Raw genomic sequence first — 26470 nt, forward strand, 5'->3', positions numbered from 1 at the left:
TGTGTTGTGAAGATCCTGAAGCACTGGGTCTGCAGGACCAGCCCCTTCTTGTGCTCCAGTAGATCACAGATGGGGTACATGTTGGGATGGGCTAACTCATAACCCTGGTTATGGGCCTGGGTAGTTGCAGGGTTGATCAGTCCTGTCTACACCACCAAGATGAGCTCTCCACCATTGCCCTTGCTAGTTCACCCCTTGCAGAAATGAGTAGGGGCAAGGCCCATTTTGGCTTTCACATTCTCAAGGTCGGCTCTCTCACACTTACACCATTTGAACACAGCTCTACTACGTTGCCAGGTGAGGTGCAGGGCCCACTCTCCCAAGTGCTGCAGTCGGTAAGGGGGAGGGTTAGTTCTCACGCCTACCACAGGTGGCAGGGGCAAAAGGGGGAGGCATCTTTCCCTCATCCTCACCACCACAGGGCAGACTAGAAGGGTGTGGCCAGCTATCTCACTCTCATACCCTCGGCCAGCTCACCCACGCCTCTGCCAACAGGGTCAGTTCCCTCCTCTGTCACAGTGGTGAGGGTGGGGAGTAAAGGGGGGCATCTCTCCCCCACCCACATCTTGACATGACAGATGAGTAGTGGGCACAGCTCTCCCATGCTCATAGCTTTCCCAGGAGAGGTACAGGCCTGCACTCTCCCAAGTGCTGCAAGATGGTGGTGGTGGGGGGAGGCAGGGGCATCTCTCCCACTCTTATGACCTCAGGACTGGCTCTCCTACATGCCTCAGGAGTTGAGGGGCAGGAGGACATCTCTCCCTAGCCCATACTGCCATATGGGGCAGAACCAGACCTCCCACACTCATATTCTCTAGGCCAGCTCACCTGTGCCCCCATCAACAGGGTCAGTTCCCCTGTGCTGCCCAGGCGAGGTGCAGAGCCTGCTTTCCTGAGTAAAGCTGGTAAACGGGGGAGGGTCAGCTCCCTCAAAAGCTGAAGGTGGTAGCGGCATCGGGGGAGGGCATCTTTCCTTCGCCCCCACCACCACACCACAGACAAGGGAAGCAGTACCAGCTATACCCCTCTCAGGCTCTCAGGGCTGGCTTACCAGTGCCCCTGTCTACAGGGTCAACTCTACTGTGCTGCCCAAGTGAGGAGCAGGGCCCGTTCTCCTGAGTGCTGTAGCTGGTGAGGGTTTGGGTTAAATAAAATCTTTAAGAAATGATAACACAACTTCCACATCTACCTTTGGGTAGTAGTATAATGATACAAAGCACTTCATGCAAATGTCAAGGGAGGGAGCAGAAATCTGAACAAAGGATTAAACACTTAAATTGATTGACTGTGCACTGGTTCAACAAATACACCTTCAAACCAGGAACTGTTCTAGGTGCTTGAAATACAACAAAACAGAGTTATTTACCGTGTGCAGCTCACATTCCCGCTGGGGAGGAAAGACAGATGAACAAACATAATGAATAAACACATCTCATACTGTATTCTACAGTTGTAAATTTTATGGGCGGAAAGGTAAAGTAGCTTAAGGTGGGGTGGGGAGATAGACTGGTTATTTTAAGAGAATTAAACAGGCCTTCTTGAAAAGTTGAAATTTACTGACTGCTTTATGTGAAACATTTTATTGTATCTTTCCCCTTGAGACAGGGAGGGTCTTACTGTGTAGCCTTGGCTAGCCTGAACCCACTTTCCAGACCAAGCTGGCCTTGAACTCACAGAGATCCACCTGCCTTTCTCTGTCACCCAAGTGCTGGAACTAGAGGTATGTGCCACCATGCCTGGCATAATTATTTTGAAAACTAAATTTGGGGGTTGGGAAATTACTTGGTAGGTAACTTGTTTTTGCATAAGTATAAGAACTTTAGTTTACTGTGAGGCAGGTGGATCTCTGTGACAGTGAGTGCCAGGCCAGGCCAGGATCCAAAGCGACACTGAGAAACTCTGTCTCAAAAGCAAAGCAAAACAAAACAAACAAACAAAAAAGAACTTTAGTTTAAACTCCCTAGCGACCACATAAAAAGTCAAAGGAGGCAGTGTGCACCTGAAATCCCAGCACTGGTGAAAAAGAATCAGGAGGATGTCTGGGACTCATTAGCCAGCCAATCTAGCCAATATGTTGAACCTCCATGCTCATTGAGAGATCATGTCTCAAAAACAAGGTGGAAAGTGATTGAAGAAGATGCTTGTTGTAGACCTCTGTTCTCCACCGCTCACACACATGCACACACACATCACTCTAAATTATTCCTTGGCACTATAAATAATTTTGCGAAGACCTAAAAAGGATTACAATCTAAGAACTTTTGAAATTACAGTTGGTGTTAATGTTAGTTCTTTTAAAAATGTACTGTATATTTGATTTTGTTTGTTCTAAAGACTTATGACTTATTTTTTATTATGTTAAGTTGTATGAGTATGTGCACATATAAGCATAGGTGCCTTGATGACCAGAGGCATCATATCTCCTGAACTAAGAGATACAGGCAGTTGTGAGTCATCCTCTATGGGTTTAGGAACCAAATTCAAGTCCTCTGGAAGAGCAGTAAATGCTGAGCCATATCTCCAGCTTTTGTATGTATGCATATATGCACACACACACACACACACACACACACAAACACACACACTCTTCCCCTAAGCTATATACACTGCACCTCAGTTCTTTAATACAATGAATCTTATTATGTTAGTGGCAATAGAAAAAGATTTTGTCTACGTTCCTTTCCCTCTTTCCTTTGTTGCGTGTCAGTTCCCGCCTTCACTCACTAGAAGATTCATATAGAGCTGGGGATGTGATGGTGCACACTTTTGATCCCAGCAGAAACAGGCTGATCTCTGTGAATTCAAGGCCAGCCTGGTCTACAAATCAAGTTCCAGGACGGCCAGGACTGTTAGTACAGAGAAACCCTATTTCGAAAAAACAAAATAAACAAAAACAAAAACAAACAAACAAACAAAATTTCCAACTGCTAGGAAGGTTGTGGTTCCTCTTAAGCAAAGTTTTTTGAACTTTATTTCATCCTCATCCATTAAAGCATGAATTCATCAGGAAACTGCAAAATCACAAGAAAGTTTTGAGAGCAATTATGGGCACACTATAGACTAACATGGGAAAAGGATTGGGATCTTTGGCTAAACTCAAATTATCAGCAGTATTTCATATTTCAGGGCTCATTATCATGCTATTTGTTTATGAGGCAGTAAAACACACATCCTTCTGGGAGTTAGCACGACGATCCAGCAATCATTTGTTTAAGTACTGTTTTTAAAAAAACTAAGCCAATGTATAAATATATATTTAAGGATATCTGATACTGTATAGAGGATAACACTACCAACTTCCCATTGCTCCAAAGAATTTATTCCTTTATTTAAGAGATATTTGAGTATATATTTTAAAAAAAAAACATACACACAACTAAAACCCAGACAGGCAAGACATTAAATCTTATTTGCAGGTGGCCTTTGTAATCGCACCTGGATAGGTTGTGTTTCTATTAGTAAAATACTGTAGACTGCTAGGTAACACAAAGGGAAATCTGTTTTTAAAAGAACATTCACCAACACTGCCAGTAGAATTTTGACAATATTGCACTTATTTGTTTTTAGCTTTGATTATGATAAAAGGTTTTTCTGGCGTCTAGTCACTCCAGGAAATGTAAAATCTAACCTTCTGTCTAGTACTATGATTTTTAAGGAAAAGCTGGTTAAAATCAATTGACATTTAGCAAGCTTGAGACATGTTTTCAACACCTGGGAACGAAGAGCAATAAAACACGGGTCTCTGATCTTCAATCTACTATAACCTTTCAAAAACCATGAGCCAATGTGGCGGTACGCACTTTAAATCCCAGCTCTGAGGAGGCTGAGGTCAGCCTGGGGTACATAGTGAGGCTGGCCTAGACTACATAAACAAAAGTGGCTCCAAAAAAAAAGAGGAAAAAACAAAAGCAAAAAACCTAGCCCTTTAATCCTAGCACTTGGGAGGAGGCAGAGAAAAGAGGCTCTGAATCTAAGACCAACCTAGTCTACATATCAAATTCCAGGCCAGTTAGGCCTACATAGTGAGACCCTGTCTCTAAATAAATTAGAACAACAAAATATCCTAAGAAGAATTTACTATGCCTTATGTTTACAAATATGGATAACTAAAACAACGAAATCGACAATTTTCATCTTGCTCCAGTTCTGTGGCTAAAAAGACATGCCAAGGTGGTTAACATTTGCGGCACTGCAATTTGCTTGGGCACACCCCACCAAAGATTTCTCAGTCAGAAGTGAGGAAAAAGAGCAGTAGAGTGACCAATTGCTTGTCTCAAGATGACATTTTCTTTCCAGACCAGCAAGATAAACAATCGGTGTGTTTGAGAAACTTTAGGGCTTTCTACCTGAAGCAGATACTCAGATCACACACATAAACAATTACCTACATCCCCTCAGTCACACTTTTTCCTTAACTCTCATCTGAGGAACTCGTCTCTCCAGAGGCTAAAGTGTTAGACAGGTTTACTTACATACTCAATCAGCACTGTACACCTCCAGTCATTTAGATCATCTAAGTATGGACAATCTCAACCCAAATAGAAGGTTTTAAATTAACATCCAAATTTCTGTTTTTTTCTAAAAATTGCCATTTATTAAGGAAACACACCAGTAGGAACAAGTTTTGGTTACAGTTGCGGACCTCCAAAATAATAATAATAATAAAAATAATATCTACCTATAAAGTATAATCCATGTTAAGTGTTATAATACACAGATGAAGGGAGTTGATAAATTTTAACGCCAATGAATTTTGAAAATATTTTCATGCTGCTTTAGAATGATTTTCCAACAAGACAATAAATTCTCACTTCAGGAACTCACTCAGACCTTGCAAATCTAGAAACTCCATTTTAGGGATTAAAAAAAAAAATTACAGAAATGACCGAAGAGTAGGCTTTAACCATGGCTACATGTAAATTTAGAGAACTTTAAATCTCTAGGGTTCCATGGGCCTAAGTGGAATTAAAACAAAAGTTGTTTTGTATTCTATTAATAGCATATGATTAAACGCGTATCTTATTTCAAATGGAATTCATTTATAAGTACTTAAACTTACTAAACTGGCCACTAATCCCATGTCTGTTTCTGGAAAAATTCTCTCACATAACATGCAAGTTAAACGACCAATCACCATGCGTTCTGCTAGCTTAGGTCAATTCTTATTAAAATCTCCGTGCTCTCTGACTCCAACAACCTCCCCAAATCATGGACGTAGGAAAAGCCAAACGCGACCGAACAAGATCCTAACGTCGCATACATGCATAAAACTGCCAAAACGGTAACAACAAAAAAAAAGCCAAATTAAACTTAAAAGCTACGGTATGAAAGAGTCCAAGAGGGGGGAAGGCGTCTCAAGTCTTCCCCAAGAGCAATTTCGCTGGCAGCCTAGAAAATTCCGAGTTGAGGGAGCCAGGCTCACCTGGCGATGGATTCCTAATTACGGAGGAGTTTCTCCCCTACATTCTTGAGCGCTTTCTTTTCTTCGCGGAAACTCGAGCCTGTCTTTTTATTTTTTCTCTCTCTCTCCTCTTTTGGATCTGGGAAGGGTTTAGTCCCAGCGGTCAGACCAGCACAGTCACTGATCACAAAGAGAAGTGGGGGGGGGGATCCCGAGGACCCCACAGATTGTCGTCCATGTCTCCAACCCCCTTCCTCCCACCACGGGAAATGTGCGGGTCCCCTGGGCGTCTGCGAGAGCCCTGCGGGGGAGGAGAGACCTTTCCCATGTAAAGTCCCCACTTTATCTCAAAAGTGAGAAAGAATCTCGACCTACCCCCGCTGGCGACAAGGGTCAGCTGCTTGGCGGGGCGCACTTTCCTGGCCTCGTACCCTGGAGTCCCCAAGTCTCTGGGCCTCCCAGCCTCCGCCCTCAGCCTCGAACCCCGATTCTACGGGGTCCCAGACCTCCCTGCACCGCTCTCGAGCTCCTCCTCAGAGTCCCACGCTTACCCGGTACGTGTTCTCCGTGAGCCGGTTCACCTCCTCCGGCCCCCGAGACATGGCTGCAGCCTCCGGGAGGGCGAGCGCGGGAGGACGCGGCGGGGCCTCGTGGCCGCCGGACTCCGGGCGGCGGGAGCGCCTAGGACTTGCGACTCGAGCAGCCCTCGAGAGTCGGCCGCCGCCACAGCCGCCAGCAGGAGAGAGCCAGCGCGCGTCTCCGCTGCCAAAATGTCAAAACTTTGCAGCGCTTCGAGCCGCGAGGAGCGGCGAGGTAAACGTAGCCTGACGCGGCTGGGACGAGCGAAGGGACGGGCAAGCCCCACCTGAGGCGGGCGGGATGGGAGGGGCTGGGCGACCAGGGGGCGGGGCAGCCCCACCTGAGGTGGGCGGGGTCTAGGGTGGGTAGGCCGGAGTGGGCGGGGCGGCCTCTCTTAAGGCCGCCGCGGGGACCGGGAAGAGACCTGTGGAGCTCGGTGGGCGTGGCCTGGAGGCTTGCAGAGCGGGGCTGGAGCCCAGCCCGCCTTCGGGGCTGATTGGCCTCAGCCGGGGCGGTGGGGAGGGGTGGCGTTGGGAGGCCAGCGGGAGGGGACGCGTCCCTTCCCCGCCCGAAACGGCCTGCTGGGCGTGGCTTGGATGGCGGGTGGGCGTGGCCGAAACGAGGTGGGCCCGGGTGGCGGCTGCAGCCCCAGCTGAGGCCGCCAGAGTGGTAGGACAGAGAGGAGAGCCGGTGGACTCTGCCTCTCAGACTGCAGACTGATGGACCGCGCTGAAGCGAGCATGGATTGGGCTGAGAGGCTCCAGCTCAGGCAGGCAGCGGATAGAGGGGTCTTGGTAGTCGTTGGTGGGCGAGGTTGAATCGAGGCGAGGTGGGTGCAGTGGACCCTGGGGATCCATCAGGGGGCCTTAAGCGCTTGGACCCAAGGGGCCAGGGCTTCTCTCCAGAGGCTGGCGGGGTGGCCCTCCTAGATTCCAGCCACGCCCCTACCCTCACTCTCGCAGTACTTTTTAAGCAAAACTTGAACCTAGGGCGACTAGGTCTCTGGTCTTGGGTTCTACACAAGGTGCTGGCCCTGAAAGCTCGAGGCCCACGCCCTTCGCAGGCGAATCCTCGGAGCACTCTTCCCTTTAGGGGACTGTGAGAAGAGGGTGTTCCACACATGTGTCGATTTCCCTGATTGACTCTTGTCTGCTCCCCTCCAAGTTCCTTAGGACACAGCTTCTTATGGATGGAAGAAAGGAGTCACCAACCTGTCATTTTGGAAACTTGGGACGTGTCAAAAACGTAATTGATGCCAAGCTCAGATTCCTGGAATAACAGAGCATTAAGAATGACTTAAAATTCCATGCCTTACAACTATGTAAATCACAAGATTGTTAAAAAAGTGTGTGTGTGTGTGTGTGTGTGTGTGTGTGTGTGTGTGTGTGTGTTATGCAAGAAGTCAACCATAGGGCTGGAGAGATGGCTCAGTGGTTAAGAGCGCTGCCTGCTCTTCCAAAGGTCCTGAGTTCAATTCCCAGCAACCACATGGTGGCTCACAACCATCTGTAATGGGGTCTGGTGCCCTCTTCTGGCCTGCAGACACACGCACAGACAGAATATTGTATACATAATAAATAAATGAATATTTTTTTAAAAAAAGAAGTCAACCATAGGCGTCATTTTTTTTTTTTTGAGACAGAGTCTCTTACTGGAGCAGTCAGTTTGGCTAGACTGATGGCCATCAAGTCTCCACAAGCACCCAAGGATCCATCTGTTTCCCACTGGAATTACAACCTACCATTTATAGCTTATTTATTTATTCATTTATTTTGCATGGGTTCTGGGCATCGAACTCAGGTCCCTAGGCTTGCATGGCAGCACTTTCCAGACTGGCCCACCTCAATTCCCTGTTGCAGCACTTTTTAAAGTTATGGTCAGCTGAGGTGCTGAGGATGTCTGCTCTCCTTTCACCTTGCAGAGGCTATGGAGGTGTGTGGCTTTTTAAAAGTGTTTATTTTATGTATACACGCGCTTTGCCTGTACAACATGTATATGCCTGGTGCCCTGAGAGGTTAGCAGACTGAGATTACAGATGGCGGTGAGCAGCATGTGGGTGCTGGGAATTGAACCTGGGTCCTCTGGAAGAGCCGCCAGCGCTCTTAACCACGGAGCCACCTCTCTAGTTCCTCCTGGTGCTTCCTGTTCTGTCTTCACCCAGTCACACCCTGTCCAACTGTGGGCATGCGCTGGAGTACCCGTCTAGGACTGAGGTAAACCAGACTCCAGGCACCCACAGCCGCCTCCTCTTAGCAGGAAACACTGCCTAGCATTTGAGACTTGCACTTAATAAGAGTGGGATCTTAGTTTTAAAAGCTGTCCAGGTACGATTGCTTTGTCTATGAGCTCTTAGGATCTGAAACTTCTAAACTGCTCTGGGATAAAGTTCACCAGGAAATACACACAAAGAGAGCACTGTGTGGCCCAGAGGGAAACGGAAAGTACGAGCTCCTCTGGACTTAGAACAGACAGAAGCACTTGGACTCTGGGGCAGTCTTATCACGTTTTGCAAGCTATAAAACATATCTGGCTTGGGAACAAAATGCGTGTTGCGTGTGGGAGGAAATAACATATCGGACCTAGGTTGTGGGCAAGGGGAGAAGCTCCCTGTTTCTTTAATGGATCTCCAGCAGCCTGGCTCAGGAAATGTGCCACCGGGCTTCACTTGCCATGTGTGGGGTGGTAAGCAGGACCCTATAATTACCCCCATTACATATTAGGGTTCACCAAGCGTGTCTGCTGGCTTTTATTTGGACTTGAGAATCCTTGTCTTACCTTGGCAGGTCAACTTTTGTCTCAGAACGCCTCACTGTGCCTTCCTTCTGATGAATGAGGTCATTCCACCCTCCACTGCCAGGCAGTCATCCCAGGAGCTGGAGAGAGAGAGCAGAAGCTTAACCTCTAGCACCCCACAGCTTGGCAGCACCAGTTCGGAGACAGAGAGGACAGATTAACAAGCCGTCATAAAGCCAGTGAGGCTCTCAGATGGCCCAGTTAGATTGCCAAGGGTGGAATTTGATCAGAGACCCAGGTTCTTAATTGTATGCAAATCCTTGCACAGATTATCAGGGCATATTTAACTCAACTTTATGGAAATAACTTCCTCGTTATGATCTTTCTGATTCCTGAAAATCTTTTGAGAATGGCCAATTTTGTATTTTTTTTAATGGTGCCCCAAATGGAATCCGGGGCCTTGCTTACACTAGGCAAATGCTCTACTGCTAAGCCATACCCTAGACCCTCACTGGGGGATTCTAGGCAGGCACTCAACCCCTGAACTATAACTCTAGAGTAGGGCTAGTCAGCTTTAGCCAGGTGGTAGACTTCTGGCCAGGCAGTGGTGGCTTATGCCTTTAATCCCAGCGCTTGGGAGACAGGAGCAGGCAGATCTCTGAGTTTGAAGCCATCCTGGTCTACAGAACAAGTTCCAGGATAAAGCTGCACAAAGAAACCCTGTCTTGAAAAACAAAACAAAACAAACAAGAAACCCAAACCAACCAGCTAACCAGCCAAACAACAACAACAACAACAAAGAATGGTTAGTTTTAAATCTGTCTAGAAATCAAGCATAAGGCTTCCAACCCAAGCTCCAGGCAAGGCACGAGTTATTTAACCTAGGAGGTCTTTGTTGAACAAAGGAGCAAGTGGATATTGATTATTTTCTCAGTGCCAGGTACTCTGAGTATGTGTGTATGTGGGTGGAGGTTGTTGGGAGGTAGAGTGAATTGGACTGGACTCATTTTTAATGTATGTGCAGAAGTCAGAATTCAAGGATTGAGCTGAAAGCTGTAATAGAGGTACAGCTGATCATGCCATAGGCAAAAAGGTGGGCTAAATCTCAAAAAGTCCATTTAGACTCATCAAGGGTATTTGCTGATTGCACGCACACTTGAGAACCCGTGAGGTCTTAGATGTTCTTGGACTTTACAGTGCTCATCAAGAATGGGAGAACGTCAATCGATAGAAAGGAGTGACTCAGTAGAAGGTAAGGTGGGCTGGCCACCGTCGTCTTGTTTCTCAGTGCAGTAAGTGCCGAGAAATCCACCTTCCCCCAACCCTTAGCCATCCAGCCTCTTAATATGTTAGCAAAGCACTTCCCCACGGGCAGGGAACTATTGTGTCCTCTCATGGCTCTTGCTTCAGTTAAAGTAATCAAATGTCCTGTTTATGTTGACATAGTTTGTAAGGTGTAATTGTAGGACCTGGAGGTGGCTCAGTGGGTAAAATGTTTGTCGTGCAAACTTGAACACATGAGTTAGGATCCCTGGCATCTACACACACACACACACACACAGAGAGAGAGAGAGAGAGAGAGAGAGAGAGAGAGAGAGAGAGAGAGAGAGAGAGAGAGAGAGAGAGAGAGAGAGAGAGCGAGAGAGAGAGAGAGCGCAAAACAACAACAAAAACTCCACCAACCCCTAAAAAAACCTAGGGCTGAAAGTAGGGTTGGGTCAGAAGAATGACAGGGAGATCAGTGGGGCTCCCCGGGGAGCTAGAGCAATTAAAATGGCAAAGTCCAGGTTCAGAGAGACCCTTTCTCAAACAAACAAACAAACAAACAAATAAATAAATAAAGTAGGGAGTGGTTGAAGAAGATACTTGGCGTCAACCTCTGCCTTCCACATCCGCACACATGGGTATACATACCCACATATTAGTGCACACACAGCTGTACAACACACACATTCACTCAAAAGATGGCAGTGGTAATGCCAATACGACCTTTTGTTTATTTTTAAAGGCTTTACTTTATTTATTCACTTTCTTTTTTTCTGAAGACAGAGTTTCTCTGGGTAGCCCTGACTGTCCTGGAACTCACAATGTAAATCAGGCTGACTTTGAACTCACAGAGATCCACCTGCCTCTACCTCTTGAATGCTGGGATTAAAGGTAATTTACTTTATTTCTATTTACATGTGTGTGTGGGGGGGATTTTCCTTGGAGGCCAGAAGAGACCTTCAGATCCCTTTGTCTTAGTTAGGGTTTCTATTGCTGTGAAGTTGTCATGACCGTGAAAACTCTTATAAGGGGCTTACTTACGATTTCAGAAGTTCAGTCTATTAACATCATGGTGGGGAGCATAGCGGTGTGCAGGCAGATGTAGTGCTGGAGAAATAACTCAGAGTCTTACATCTTGCAAGCAACAGGAAGTTGACTGACAGTCACACTGAGGGAAGCTTGAGCAAAAGAGACCTCAAAGCCCACCCCCACAGTGACACACTTCCTCTAACAAGGTCACACCTCCTAATAGTGCCGCTCCCTTTGGGGGCTGTTTTCTTTCAAACTCCCATACCCTAGAACTGGAGTTACAGGTTGTATGAGCAGCCTGATATGGGTGCTGGGAATCAAACTCGGGTCCTCTGTAAGAGCAGCAAGCAGTCTTAACCAAAGAGCCATTTCTCCAGACTAGCCAGTAAGACCTTGATGATCCCAATGAAAACAAGCAGGTTGGCCTTCTCTTGAACTTCCTGTGCCTTTGCTCCGAGGCTCTCTGCCTCTGGAGCATGTGCCTGTAAAATTCCACATGATTTTATGACCAGAGAGATCCCTGCCAAGCACAGTCATCAGGGGTGAGCTGAAGATTGTTGTATTCTTGGGAAGAACCACAGTTGGAAGCTTTGGGATTTCACTTCTTCCCCATGTCAACCTTGTTCCTCTTGTAGGGTTTTCACTAGTTTTTCTTTTTACCTGGAATGTTCTCGGCCTTGGTCCCTTAATTGTCTCTGGTCTTTTGAATTTCTGCTCAGATGCACTTTCAGAGAGACTCTTCCAGAAGTAGCATTTTAGGTCTTCTCTGTCAGAGCATTTTATTTTAATTCTGATGACACTCATCTCAGGTTGGGACAGGCTGAGTGAAAATGGTCCCCCAAAGAAGTTTCTCTCCACCTTTTTTTTTTCTTTTCAGAGACAGGGTTTCTGTATAACCCTGGCTATCTTGGAACTTGATCAGGCTGAACTCACGAGGATCTGCCTGCCTCTGTCTCCTGAATGCTGGGATTAAAGGCGTGTGCCACCACTGCCCAGAAGTCCTTGTAGGAATCCTGGGAACCTGTAAATGTTACCACCTATGGCAAAAAGCACTCTGCAAGTGTGACTAAGGAGTGTATGTGCTGTATGTATTTGTTAGCATGAGTGTGTGCACATGTGCGTATAGGAGCATGTGCACATGTGTGTGCACATGTATGTATAGGAGCATGTACACATGTGTGTTCATGTGTGTATAGGAGCACATGCACATGAGTGTTCTTTTGTGTAGCTGCAAGATGCTAGGGTCAGGTGTCCTTCCTCAATTGCTGTCCACTTTTTTCTTCATTAATTTGCTTATCAATTTGCCTAGCTGGCTGCCCAATGATGTTCATTCAGGAATCTACCTTTCTTCTCCCTGCTGCCAGCACTGGGGTTACAGGTGCATACCACCATGCCTGGCTCTTTTACATGGATTTTGGGAGCCCAAAGTTAGTTCCTCATGCTTGTGTACACGTCTGTGTATGTGTTTGGTGCATGGGTATGCACACAACATGTGTGCACACGTGGAGGCCAGAGTTGGCATCAAATATCTTCCTCAATTGTTCTCCACTTTATTTTTTGAGATAGGCTCGATTGTTGAACCTGGGAATCACTGATCCAGCTGGACTAACTGGCTCACAAGCCCCATATACTCACCCCTCTACCTCCCCAGCACCAGCATTACATATGTACTCCGCAGCATTCAAATGTTTGCATGAGTGGATCTGAACTCAGGTCCTCACGCGTGCGCAGTCAGTGCTTTGCTGGCTGAACCACCTCCCTAGCTTATCCTTTGGGTTTTTTTTTTCCAAGCTGAGCCACGTACTCAAACATTTTGAGCCATTCTGTCCATCACCTCAAATCTTTGTCTCCTGACAAATTCTGGATCGTCCTGCCTGCCGGAAACCTGAAAGGCCTTTGTTGTTTTCACTCGAGATGGTGTGTGGGGTGATAAGTCCAGGACAAGAAGCCGAGAGATCGGGTTCGTGTTTGTGTTTATCAGCACACAGCAGCAGGCGGAACATTCCTCACTTCTTGGGCTTCAGTTTCTCGCTCCTGGAATAGGGGAGTTGGTCTTCAAGTTACTCTCACTCTCCGGCCCTTTCTTTCCCATTAGTCGCCTGTGCAGAGATCTGAATGTGAAATCTTTGTCTCCAGGTGCACTAACAAAGAGAGTCAGCAAGATAACCTGAACATTCTTCGTGCTCTTCCAAGGTCAGAAAGGAAGAGACGCTGGTCTGTCTTGAAAATTCCTCTACGCTTTATCTTGCAGGGAAACAGTCTAGAGAATTTGAGGAAGTCTGTCTTTGAGGCCTAACCTCAATTGCCTTGTCTTGAGATTTTCTTTTTCTCCCCTGTGGGCAAATAGTAGCAGAGAAAGGTCTAGACTTTCCCCACTAAGTGAATGTATGTTCTCTGTTTACTAAACTCCAAAGATTGGATCCCTCTTGTAAACTTTCTTATGGGGACCTCAAGTCTCTCACACAGGCTTGTTATTTTTCCCAGCTAAACAAGAGCAGGAAGTTCTAGAACCATGGTATCTTTCAGTGGGTCTTTGTTTGACATAGCTGACTCTGAATTACCTATGTCACCCAGTAGCTTTGGAGCCTGTCCTGGAACTAGCTCTAGTAAACCAGGCTGGCTTTGAACTCACAGAGATCTGCCTGCCTCTGCTTCCCTAGTGCAGGAATTAAAGGTGTGCGCTACCACTGCCCAGCCAGAACACAGCTTCTTGACTGCTGGATTATTTATGCAGTGTGTTATGGGTGTATGTCACTATGGTTAATGAAAGAGGACATGGAAAATGTTGACATGAATTATTTTTGCAGAAATAAATTGAGCCAGGTACATAGACAACCAATCTTCCCCTTTTGGGTGCTAGAATTAAAGGCAATTGCTACCACGCCAGGTTCTAGCTTACTTTTGGAGACATTTGGAGTCTCTCTCTGAACCTGGAGCTTACTGACTTTACTAGACTGGCCACCAAATTCTGGGATCTGTTTGTCCCTACCCCCACAGTTCTGAGATTATAGACACGCATGGCCCTGTCCTGTCTTTATGTGGTTCCTCAGGTTCTCAGGCTTTCGAGGCAAGCATTTTACCTTTTGAGCCATTTCCCAAGTCCCATTCAGTTCTCTTTCAAGGAGAGCAAAGCTAGCGACGCAAGATACACTGAGGTTCCATTTGAAACCCATCTTGCCATTCGTCTGTGTTTGTACGTGGCCTGTGAGTCTACGTGTCTGTGATCCTAACGCTTTGAGAAGAGGAGGCATGAGATACAAAAGTTCAAGCCATATGACACCATCTCAAACCACCCCCTCCCCCGAGCAAAAACCTACGTTTGTGTCTGCGTCCTAGGTGCCACTCTTTCTCGTGCTGGACCTCGGCATTTCTAGCAATTCATTCCGCCATGACTTGTGGCCCTGAGTACCACCATCCCTCATAAATCTCTTTAAATTTCTGTGAACCTAGAAGGGTAATAACCAAGTGACCATTCTGCTGAAAGGGAGAAGTTAGAACAACCTCGTGGATCTTGAAATTCAGCAGAAAACATTAGGGCGAATGCATACAATTATAAATAATTAAGCAAAACCTTGAGTTTTAATTTATGTGTTTCTTTTTAAAAGTCCCCAACATATTGACATTGACCGAAGAGAGCAAGGATTCTTAGGAATCAATGGAGACTCTGCTGAGTAGGAGTGAACAGAATGGCAGACTTTGCCAATTATCGTCCCATCGGTATCTGATCACCATAAAAGTTTTAGCAGGAGTTTGGCGATGATGTCAGGAAGTACCACGGGCCCAGAAATAGGAGCAATAAACTCATGGCGGAAAGAACTTCACTATTTCCATATCCACTACTAAGATGCATTCGCCAATTGCAGGCATGCAATTTGTGCATTATTTGTGGCATTTGAAATCTTTAAAAATCCTTTATCGCTGTAGCGTGAGTCAGGTTGGAAACAGGAATATAAGGTGCATAGGTCAGTTCCTCCTTTCTGCTACAGAGCTGAAAATATGTGCTTTTCTTGCCTCTTTGCTTTTAAGATGCATCCTGGTCAAAGAACCAGTTAATGGAGATCTGCTTCTGTGCCTTTCCAGAACATATGAGCTTGTAAAGAGTAGTCACCCTATGTAAGCTTCAAGCAACAAGCAAAGTTAAATACAAGTTGTGATTAGCAAGGTAGGATGCAGGTCAGTGGTAGAGCCCCTGCCTAGGATCCCCCAGTGAGGGGCTGGAGTGTGGCTCAGTGGTAGAGCCCCTGCCTAGAATCCCCCAGTGAGGGGCTGAAGACTTATTCAGAAATAAGTACTTGTTTATCATGCATGAGTCTCTGGGTTCAGTCCCCAGTACCAGAAAAATAAAAAGGGAGAGATTAATTAGCTAATGGGAGAGATGGATCCATAGAGTCCCATACATAGTGAGCTCCTAGCTTTCTGTTCTTTGCACCTAAAACATTCTTCAATGACACACCTTGCTGTCCTTTGGAGTTGTGAAAATTGATTCTAGGATTCTTGTGTATATTCAGCTTCTAACTTTATATATATATATATATATATATATATATATATGTATATATATATACAGAAAAGCATATAGTCTTTGCATAGAACTTATGTTTTATTACTATTATTTTTAAGTTGGGTCAGTAAGATGATTCAGCAGGTAAGGGCCCTTGCTGCCAAATCTGATATCCTGAGTTTGATCCCTTGGATCCAAACAGTGAATGGAGAGAAACAACTGAAAGTTTTCCTCTGGCCTCCACACACTGTGGTACTCATATCTACACAAGTAATAAAATGTTTACTTTATAAGCGTGTGTGCGCCACAGCACATTTGTGGAGGTCAGAAGACAGCGTTCAGAAGGCAGTCCTTTCTTACTGTGGATTGAACTCAGGCCATAGGCTTACACAGTAGGTGTTTTATCCATTGAGTCATTTTGCTGGCTTTACTTTGTTCTTTAATATCGGCAGTATTTCGTTTATTTTTATTTATCTCTTTGTTATATACCTTAGGCTGGCCTCAAACAAGTCTCCAGCTTCGGCTTCCAGAGTGCTGGGATTATAGACATCGTCACCATTTTTGTTTTCTCCATTTTTTTGTTAGTGTTTCATGTATTCTAGGCTGGTATTCTACTTTCTACGTAGCTAGGGATGACCTTGAACTTCTGACACCCTTGCATCCACCTCCCAAGTGCTAAGATTGCAGGTATGTGCCACTTGGTGCTGAGATGGAACACAGGGCTTTGGGCATTCTAGGCAAGCACTCTATTAGCTGAGCTATATCCCTATGGCCTCAGCTTGCTCCTTTATACTTTAAATGATCTCCAAATAACTTATAATCCCTAATGTGACGTGAATACTAAGTAAAAATTTATCATATTATATTGTCTAGTATGCTAGTGTTAATTGCTAATTTGACAGAATCTAGAATCACCTACAAGATGGGTCTCTGGGTCTGCCTATATGCCTAAAGAGATCATCTTGATCATGTTGAGGTATAAGAAGACCTGCTCACCATGGCTGGAACTACTGCCTGGCTGGAATTTTAGATTTTATAAGTACAGACAGGAACTGAGTAACAATATGCCTCTCTCTCTCTCTCTCTCTCTCTCTCTCTGCTTCCTGACTGTGGATGTGATGTGACCCGCTGTCTCATGGCCCTACTGCCTTGACTTCCCTACCATGATGGACTGCACCCTTGAACTGGGGGTCAGAGCAGACATTTTATTCCTTTAGCTGCTTTTCTCATGGTAAATTTATCACAGTACTAGGAAGAGAAACTGAGCTATCTAGGGAATAATGGGGAAAATGCCTGTGCATATTCTGTACGGAGTGTTTTCAATTCACGGTTGGCTGAACCCAAGGGTATGGAAGGCTTCCAAGGGTCATCTGTATTGCTCCTAAAATTTGGAAGAATTTGTGTTTGGCTTGAAATCAACACAGATGAACATCATGAATATTCCAACATATCCAAACGGTACAGAAGGGTGAAACCGTGATTTTCCTGGTTGGTGTGATGAAGTAATCCCTGACAAAAGCAGCTGAAGGAAGGAGCGTGCCTTTGTTCGCTTCTCTGTCACAAAGCCAGTTTAGGAGGAAAGGGTTTATTTGGCTTACGTTTGCACGCCATAGTCCATCATCAAGGCAGACACTTAGACAGGAAGCTGGAGGCAGAAACTGAAACAGAGACCCTGGAGGAATGCTGCTTACTGGCTGGCTTCCCCTTAGCTCATTCGCTTCCTTTCTTATCCAGCCCAGACCTACCTTCACAGGCGCGGCACTAGACACAGTGGGCTGGGTCCTTCTTCATCATTTGTAATCAAGAAAATGGCCCACAGATGTTGCCCCTGGCTGGTCCGATGAGGCGGCTTCTCCTTCATAAGTAACTCAGGGTGTGTTAAGTTGAAGCTGATACTAATCATGACAGAGGCTATTTTGGCTCACCGTTCAAGGGTACAGCCCATCATAGGAGGTAACACAAGAGTACAGTCCATCATAGGAGGGAACACAAGGGTACAGCCCATCATAGGAGGGAGCACAAGGATACAGTACATCATCATAGGAGGGATTGCAAGGGTGCCAGGAGTCTGAGACAGCTATTAACTTTGCATCAGTAGTAAGGAAAGAGAGAGAAAGCACACATGTGATATGTGTATGTTCATGCGTGTGCAGGTACACATGCGGGCTTGTGTGGAAGGCAGAGGTTGACATCAAGACGTCTTCCTTAATCTCTTTCCACCTTATTTTTTGAGTCTCTGAACCCAGAGACTGGCTGACCAGTGAATCCCTGGAATCCTCCTGTCTCTACCCTGAAGTGCTGGGGTTACAAATGAATACCACCATATGTAGATTAATTTTTTGAAGATTTATTTTATATATACGACTATTTTGCCTGCATGTGTGTATGTATGTGTACCTTGTGGGTGCATGGTGCCTTTTGAGGCCAGAAGAGGCCATCTGATCCCCCTGAAAACTGGAGTCATAGACAGCTGCGAGCCATCACACAGGAGCTGGGAATCAAACCCCGATCCTCTGCATGAGCAACAAGAGCTTATGGTTAACTGCTCTACTTAAGAGCACTTGGAGCTCTCGCAGAGACCTGGGCTGGATTCCTAGCACTCACATAGCAGCTCACAGCTGTACCTCCATCCCAGGGGATTCAGCACTTCTTCTGACACTGTGGTTGGGCACCAAGCATGTGCATAGTGCCCATACATGCATGTAGACAAAACATTCGTACATATAAAAAATAATAAACAAATATTTTCTTTTTTTAAGTAGATGCCTTAAGCTTGGTGTGGTGGTTTTAATGAGAATGGCCCCCCCAACCCCTGAAGGCTCATAGATTTGAATACTTAGTCACCAGGGCGTGGCACTATTTGAAAGGATTAGGAGGTGTGACCTTGTTGGAGGAAGTATATCACTGAGGGGTGGGCTTTGAGATTTTTCAAAAGTCCAAGCCAGGTCAGGTAGCTCTCTCTGTTCTTGCTGCCTGCAGAACTCTCGGCTACTTCTCCAGTACCGTGCCTGCCTGCTTGCCGCCATGCTCCCCATGATGATAACAATGGATTAAACCTTTGAAACTGTCAGCAGGTCCCAGTGAAATGCTTTCCTTTATAAGAGCCATGGTCATGGTGTCTCTTCACAGCAACAGAACACTGACTAAGAGACTTGGGCTGGTGGCACAGCTCTCTGGTGTAACCTCAGTCCTATAGACACCGACACTGGAGGGTCTTGAGTTTGAAGCCAGTGTTTTGATATAAATCTGATCTAAAACAAAACAAAACAAAACAGGCTATCCTGAAAAATCTTGTATTGTCTATGAGTTCATATTCTTTAAAAAATTTTTATTTCACTTGTTTATTTATTTGTGTGGATACTCATGTACTATGGCTCAAGGATGGAAGCTGAAGGACAGTTTGTGGGAGCTGATTCTTTTCTTCTACCACCTGGGTTCCAGGGAATCAAACTCAGGTTGCCAGGATTAGCATCAAATATCTTAGCCACCTCACCAGTCTGAGTTCATATACTTTAAAATAATTCTTTTTTTTTTTTTTTTTTTTTTGGTTTTGGTTTTTCAAGACAGAGTTTCTCTGTGTTGCTTTAGAGCCTGTCCTGGAACTAGATCTTGTAGACCAGGCTGGCCTTGAACTCACAGAAATCCATCTGCCCCTGCCTTCAAGTGCTGGGATTAAAGGCATGCACCACCACTGCCCGGTTTAAAATAATTCTTTACAATTTAGATTTCTTTATTTGTGTGTCTAGGTGAAGGTTCCACAGCGTTCCACAGCATGAGTGTGAAGGTCAGAAGACAACTTATGCGACTTGATTCTTTTTCCACCAGCTGGGTCCAGAGATTGAACTCAAGCCTTCAAGCTTTTCAGGAGGATCCACTGAGCCATCGACTGGCCCTGAGTTCATATCTTTAAGACACTCTCTGAAAAGTACTTTGTATTTCATTGCAATCGATGGGCATCCTTTTTACATCCGGTTTTCTAGTGAGTGGGTCTCAGAGCCATTTTCCCAGCTGTCAAATAGAATCCTTGTAAAGAGAAACCACCCACTTAGCTTCAAGTCGTTTACTAATTAGGACTGTGAGACTTCCCAAGAATTAGCATCAAGAATAATACTATTTTTAGAAGTCCTCAAATGGGAAGATACTTGCATAATATTTGGTGAAACGATGAGACACATCTCTGGCCCCTTATATTAGTTCACGATCCCCAGAAAGAGTTCTCTTGCTATAATAACGTTTGTCTGAAAACAAAAGGAGACCAGACTGAAACCAAAAAGTATATGCGTGCACACACACACACACACACACACACACACACACACACACACACTCTTGGTGTGTAGAAGTCAGAGGACAACTTTAGCTGTCTTCCCAACTGCTCTCTATATATTTTGACCCAGGGTCTCTCCTGAACTCAACAATTCAGTTAGACTAACGGCCAACAAGCTTCCGGGACTCCTCTTATCTCTCCTTCCCCAGTGCTAGGCTTACAGGACATGACACGGCACCTAGCTTTATGTGGGTGCTGGGGATCAAACTCAGGTACTCATGCTTACATGACTAACACGGTACTCACTAGGCTAGCTCGCTACTCCAGTAGGTAAGACTTATGACATGGAACATCCTTCAGAGCTCCTTAGGTCTCGAACATTCGGATGTTTGACATGAAGGTGATAAATACTTGGGTGTCTGCATTTCCTTGTACCTGAGTTGACCGAATTGATGGTGAATTAAGCAGACTTCAGGGTGTAGAATCAGTGGGTTATTCTACATAAGCATAGCTTCTGGGAGCAAGGGCTAGCATTTGCATCCTTTCCAAGCTTGTGTTAAGGATGGCTACAAGAAGAAGCCACCTCCCCCAGGAGTGTCCTGGAACACCATCTTTCTGACATGACAAGGCAGTTGTACCCATGAGCTCACAGCAGTCCCTGTACAAGACTGGGCCCATCAACATTCTATCACAGATAGAGGAGGAGGGGATCAGGAGGCCACACCCTCCCAGGGAAGCTTATCTAGTTACTTTCTCAGTGGTTTAGCTACAGGTAAGTTGTCCTTGCTCAAGTAAATAACCCCCACCCAAGCTCATGCAGGCAACTCCAATTGAACGCAGTGGGGCACCAAAAATAGTAGAAAGGATGACTTTTTGGCAAGAAGAAAGAGTTGAGGTAGAAGGAGAAGATCTAAGCATGGATAAGGGGGTGGGGATACAATGATATAGCATTTCGTGTTTATGTATGAAATTGTGAAGAACAATTTCTTAAAAAGAAAGAAACCACCTTTCCCCCACCTGGAGTGTGGGCTGACAGAATCTGTCCCATTTGTGACATGGTGAACACACACACATGCACACACACACACGGATGGACACACACAGAGACACAAACAGGCACCACCACCACCAACAACAACGCTACTGCTATCAGAGTGTAACAGGCTATGAGCACACATCAAGTGTTCTTTACTCGGGAGAAGACGGTCTGGCAAATGCCTACTCCCTGTTGACCTTGTGACCCAGGGCTAGTCACAGCGTGTCCCAGGCTTGTCTCTTATCACCAGGAGTGGGGGTGGGCAGTACTTCAAATGACCCTGAGGGGGTAGCGAGAGATCAAATTTCCCTTGAGAGCCGGTCTCTAGCTACAGCTGTCCAGGCTCCAGGCTACCAGGTGTGAGTCCATGCTTGGAATGTGCAGAATAAGCCAAGCCACTGCTGGGGTTGTTGGCTAGGAGGAGGTCCTGGGAGGTCACGGGTCCTGCAGCTGTCTCTGCCCTGTCCCCTCTGAGGTTACCTTTGATCTCCACTGTTAACAGAGATTACAACTCGAAGAAAGAGCTCCTGAGTGTTTCTCTCCCACCTCCCACCTTCAAGCTCCAAGCCTGGAGCATCAAATCTCTTTATATTTCCACCCTCTTGGCAGGCTAAGCAGCTCCTATGCAGCTGTATCTGAAGTTGAATTATTTTTCTTTCTTTGTTTGCTGCCTCCACTCAAAACACTTTCCTTTGCTGAGCTGGTTCTGTCACCCAGTATTGCTTGGTATTGAACCCAGGGCCCAGTGCATTTATGAAAGCACTCTACCACTAAGCCATGCCCTCAGCCCCTCACTGGGGGATTCTAGGTAGGGGCTCTACCACTGAGCCACACCCCAGCCCCTCACTGGGGGATTCTAGGCAGGTGCTCTACCACTGCACCACACCCCAGCCCCTCACTGGGGTTTTCTAGGCAGGTGGTCTACCACTAAGCCATGCCCTCAGCCCCTCACTGGGGGATTCTAGGTAGGGGCTCTACCACTGAGCCACACCCTAGCCCCTCAGTGGGGGATTCTAAGTAGGGGCTCTACCACTGAACCATGACTGTACCCCCGTCCCCTGAACTGTCTTCATAGCTCAGGCTTGTGTGGAATTCAATATCCTGTAGCTTCAGCTTCTAAAGTAGCTGGGATTACAGTTCTGAGCCATGACACCCAGAAATCCTTTTTCTTCTTTTTTTTTTTCTTTTTTGAGACAGGGTTTCTCTGTGTAACAGTCCTGGAACTAGCTCTGTAGACCAGGCTGGCCTCAAACTCACCAAGATTCACCTGCCTCTGCCTCCTGAGAGCGAGTTTAAAGGTGAAGGCCACCACCATCCAGCTGACAACCAGAACTTTATCTATTTTCCAAGTGTAGTGAGATACTATAAGCTTCACCCATGTGGGATTGTTGGGGTGTTGTTGTGTGAGACTGGGGGACAATAAAAATCCCTTTATTGGCACTTCTTAGAATCAGCAACCTAGTCTCCACTGTAAGGCTCACCCCAGCTTAGCTCTCCAAGGACCAAGTCACCCTGGAGTCACATTCTTACCAGTTTGGGTGGGTCAACACATTACTCACCTTGACCAGCCAGCCAGTCACCCTTGAGTCACATTGATCAGAAAGCCTGGGACAGATATGACATCATCAGCAAATACAGCCAGTTACAGATTTGGGCACAGTTCTATTTGCCTTGGAGATAAATGTCTCTGGCTTGGCCCTTTACATGGCGGGTGAAGGACACCGGGTCTGTGAGTGTTAGTTAACTTTATGAGATGATGTGTCAGCAAAGTGGCCAAGGAAAGAGAGAGTGAGAAAAGTCCTTCGGGACCAGCTTGCTGCTCTGCTACAGTAATCATGAGCGAAAAGGCGTGTCTCGGCTACAGCAGGAACAGGACTTTCAGCAGTGGCTTGTCTGTTAACTGATTTGCTGTTCTGTGCACAATGCCCTATCTTCCTTGGATGCTATCATTTATATACATGTGCATATATGTATCTATATAGACATATATGTTTGTGTGTGTACGTATTTATGTCAGATGTATGCATGTGTGTGAATATAGGCATAGCAGAGGAGAAGCTCCAGTGTCAGTCCTTGATTTCCATCTTGTGAGAGGTGGTCTTGTGAGAGGCAAGATTAGCTGGCCCAGCTTCCACATAGTCTCCTGTCTCTGCCTCCTTGCCTTCCTGTAGGAGTACTGGGATTTTTTTTTTTTTTTTCGAGACAGGGTTTGATTTCTCTGCAGCTTTAGAGCCTGTCCTGGAGCTAGCTCTTGTAGACCAGGCTGGTCTCGAACTCACAGAGATCCGCCTGCCTCTGCCTCCCGAGTGCTGGGATTAAAGGCGTGCGCCACCACCGCCCGGCGAGCACTGGGATTCTTGATGCCTGTGATATCATATCTGACTTCACATGAGTTCTAGGGATCCCAGTTCAGGTCCTCAGGCTTGTATGGCAAGAGTTTACCAACCGAGGCCTCTCCTCAGCCCAGTTGGTGTTTTTTAAAGACCAGCCAGAGAGCTTCCTAATGTTTGCCTCTTGTTAGTCTATGTCTCAGTTAGAACACAGTGGATGTATCAGTTTCTTGTCTCACTGCTGTGACAAGATACATCACAAAAGCAATTTAAAGAAGAAAGGGTTAATTTGGGTTCATGATTAGAGGGGACCACGGGGCCCGGAAGGCATGGTGGCAGAAGCGCGAGGTGGCTTTTGACATTGCATCCACAGTCAGGAAGCAGAAAGAGGTGCGTGTTGGTACTCAGCTATCTTTCTCCTCCTTTTTAAATACAGCAAACAAACAAATGAACAAACAAATAGATTTGTTTTACTTATATAGGTGTTCGCCTTCATCTATTTGTACACCATGTCCTTATTTGGTGTCCAAGGAGGCCAAACGAAGGCATTGGATTTTCTGGAACTGGAGTTACGGACCGTTGTGAGCTGCCATGTAGGTGCTAGGATTTGAACCCAGGTCCTCTGGCAGAGCAGCCAATGCTCTTAACCACTGAGCCATCTCTCCAGCCCCTCAATTTCTCCATTTTATCCAGAAGAGACTAAGAAGGAGGACCTCTGGAAGCTTGTGGGCCAGTCAGCCACTCCAGTCCTTGAGAGTGTTACTCACATTCAGGGTGAGTAACTTCCTTCCTCAGTCTAGCTCGACTGGTAATGTCCTCACAGACACATCCAGACCTGTGTTTCCATGGTGATTATAAATCGAGTCAAGTTGACAACGAAGGTTAACCATACCAGTGAGCAGGAAGTGCGTGGTGGTGCATACCTGTAATCCCGCTATTCAGGGAAGGGGAGGGATCATGAGTTTGATGCCATCTGGGCTACATAGGGAGACCGTAGCACAAACAAACAAACAAAAAACTAGACAAATCCAACTGCTCAGCTAATGGGTACCTTTGGCCCTTAGGTTTCTGTCTGCCTCTGTCCTTGTATACAGTTCAAACCAATATTCTCTCCTTTGCCAACCAAGAGTCCTTATCAGGCCTGGGTTCTGCAATTTACATCAGGATTATATAATTCACTGTTATGCAACAGGGGAGAGAATGGAGTTTCCCTTCTGGATGTCAAAAGGGTTTTCTGACAAGTTCAAGGTGAGGTTTGCACAACACTGGGGTTGTACTAGACACACGTGACTGGCACGTTTCCCTCTTCCCCACTTTTTCAGCTTCGTGCTTAGTTTTAATTCTGTGTATATCTATGTGTCTGTGTGGGTTTGTGCAGGTGAATGCAGATGCGTATTGGGGCCAGAAGTGTCGTTTCCTTTGAACAGGAGTTACAGGTCGCTGTGAGGTGCAGGACACGAGTACAGGGACTCAAAGTCAGGCCCTCTGCAAGGGCAGCACACACTGCACTTTTTTCTCTTTTGGCTTTTCGAGACAGGGCTTCTCTGTGTACTGTTTCACTGTTTTGTGTGACAGCCCTCGCTGTCCTGGAACTCACTCTGTAGACCAGGCTGGCCTCGAACTCACAGAGTCCACCTGCTTCTGCCCTCCCCCCAGTGCTGGGATTAAAGGCGTGCGCCACCACCACCTGGTTCACATTACACTCTTAATCACAGAGCCATCTTTCTGGTCCCAGCATATTTCTCCTTTTGAGACAGGGTCTCGTGTATCTCAGAAGGGCCTCAAACTTGCCACACAGTATTCAGATCCTCCTGCCTCCACCTCCCAGTGTAATCAGGTGATGGCAGTATCTAGGGGATTGCCAAGTTCATTCCCTGGCAGGAACAAAGAACTGAGCAACCTGGAAATACAGAAGACCAAACTACAGAAAATGGGAAAGAAATAGCTTTATACATTTGGGATGGGAGAAATAAAATGTTGGAAGTCCATTAAGTTGAACAGACAATAACTTGAGTATTTTATAGGGCTCGTGGGTCCTCCCTTCCCCATGTTGGTCCTGTCTAGTTAACTTACCCCTGTGCCTCCCTGGCATTTCTTGTTCTGGGAATAAGAAGTCACCACCTCAGGGAGTTTGCTTTTGTTTTTGTGGTCTCTTTCATTAGTTCTGGGATTAGTGGTGTGCCTCATCATGACTTGCTTATGGAGTACTGGAGATCAAACCCTGGGTTTATGCATGCTACATATCCCAATTGAGCTATATTCCAAATCATTTATTTTTATTTTTTGAGACAGAGTATGTAGCTCACTATATTGCCCAGTCTGCCCTTACATTTGTAATTCTGCCTCCACCTCTAGAGGCCAGCACCACACCTAGCTTGAATTGTGTGGTTTCAAATGGTTTGCTTCACTTCTATTTCAAGAACAGAAAAACCCAACATAAAAAATAATAAAACCAAGCTAGTGGGGGCAGTGAGACAGCTCAGCCAGTAAAGGCACTTGCAACCAAGCCTGACGACCTGAGTTACATCCTGGGATCCACAACACGGGAGGAGAGAGAGCTACTCCTGTAAGTTGTTGCCTGACCTCTGCAAGGGCACTGTGGCACACATGACTCCTTCTCAAAATAAATAAACATAATTTAAAAAATTAAAAAAAAAATAACAGGGCTGCCAACAGGTGTTGGCAAAGGTCTCTGCCTTTGGGTGGCGCCAGTAAGTGTTCATCAGCTTTGTATAGTTACACAGTCTGAAGTCCCAAATCTTGCAGGTCCAGCATCATCACCACGTAACAACCAGCATCCCGTGGAAAGAGCCAAAGAATGATCAGGGACCTGGCCCTGTCCACTCTGTTGCATCCTTGCAATGGATGGGCTGATGCCACTGATGTGCCTAGGACTTTGGCTGTCAACGCTGCTGGACCCCAAGTACTGGCCTAGCCTGGCAGCCTGGCTGATGTACCAGGTGCTCTTTTATCCCTCCAGGGCCAGGCTGATGAGCCCAGAGTGAGTGGCATGACCTGTGAGCCCCGTTGGAGCCTGATGGAAAGTGGAGGCTACAGAGTTTTACCTTTATTTAGGCCCTGGATACTTCGTTCATTGTGAAAATCTTGCATTACTTTTGCTTTGTTAAGATACCATGTGAAGGGGACTCTTGGAGCCAGGTTAGTTGGTTAAGTGCTTGCTGCACAGCTTGAACACTTGAGTTTGACAGTTTGACCCTCAGCATCCATGTAACAAGATGATGGTGGCACAAGTTTGTGATTCCAGCTCTGGGGAGGTAGACAAAGATGAATCTCTGGGGCCTGTTAGCCTGTTTAGTGAGCTCCATGT

At 46.1% G+C, this 26470-nt stretch overlaps 1 protein-coding gene across 1 annotated transcript in view; it reads right to left on the minus strand.

Moving 5' to 3' along the window:
* The window catches only part of Baiap2l1 (BAR/IMD domain containing adaptor protein 2 like 1), a 91494-nt gene extending 85236 nt beyond the window's left edge, over positions 1-6258 (minus strand). Inside the window, exon 1 of the mRNA XM_038344697.1 lies at positions 5953-6258. Within this exon, the coding sequence (XP_038200625.1) occupies positions 5953-6003 (51 nt within the window). The 5' untranslated portion in view covers positions 6004-6258. The remainder of the gene's footprint in view (positions 1-5952) is intronic.
* Positions 6259-26470: the final 20212 nt, after the last annotated feature.

This window comes from Arvicola amphibius, chromosome 10 (genome assembly GCF_903992535.2).
Source record: "Arvicola amphibius chromosome 10, mArvAmp1.2, whole genome shotgun sequence".
NCBI classification, from domain to species: Eukaryota; Metazoa; Chordata; class Mammalia; order Rodentia; family Cricetidae; genus Arvicola; species Arvicola amphibius.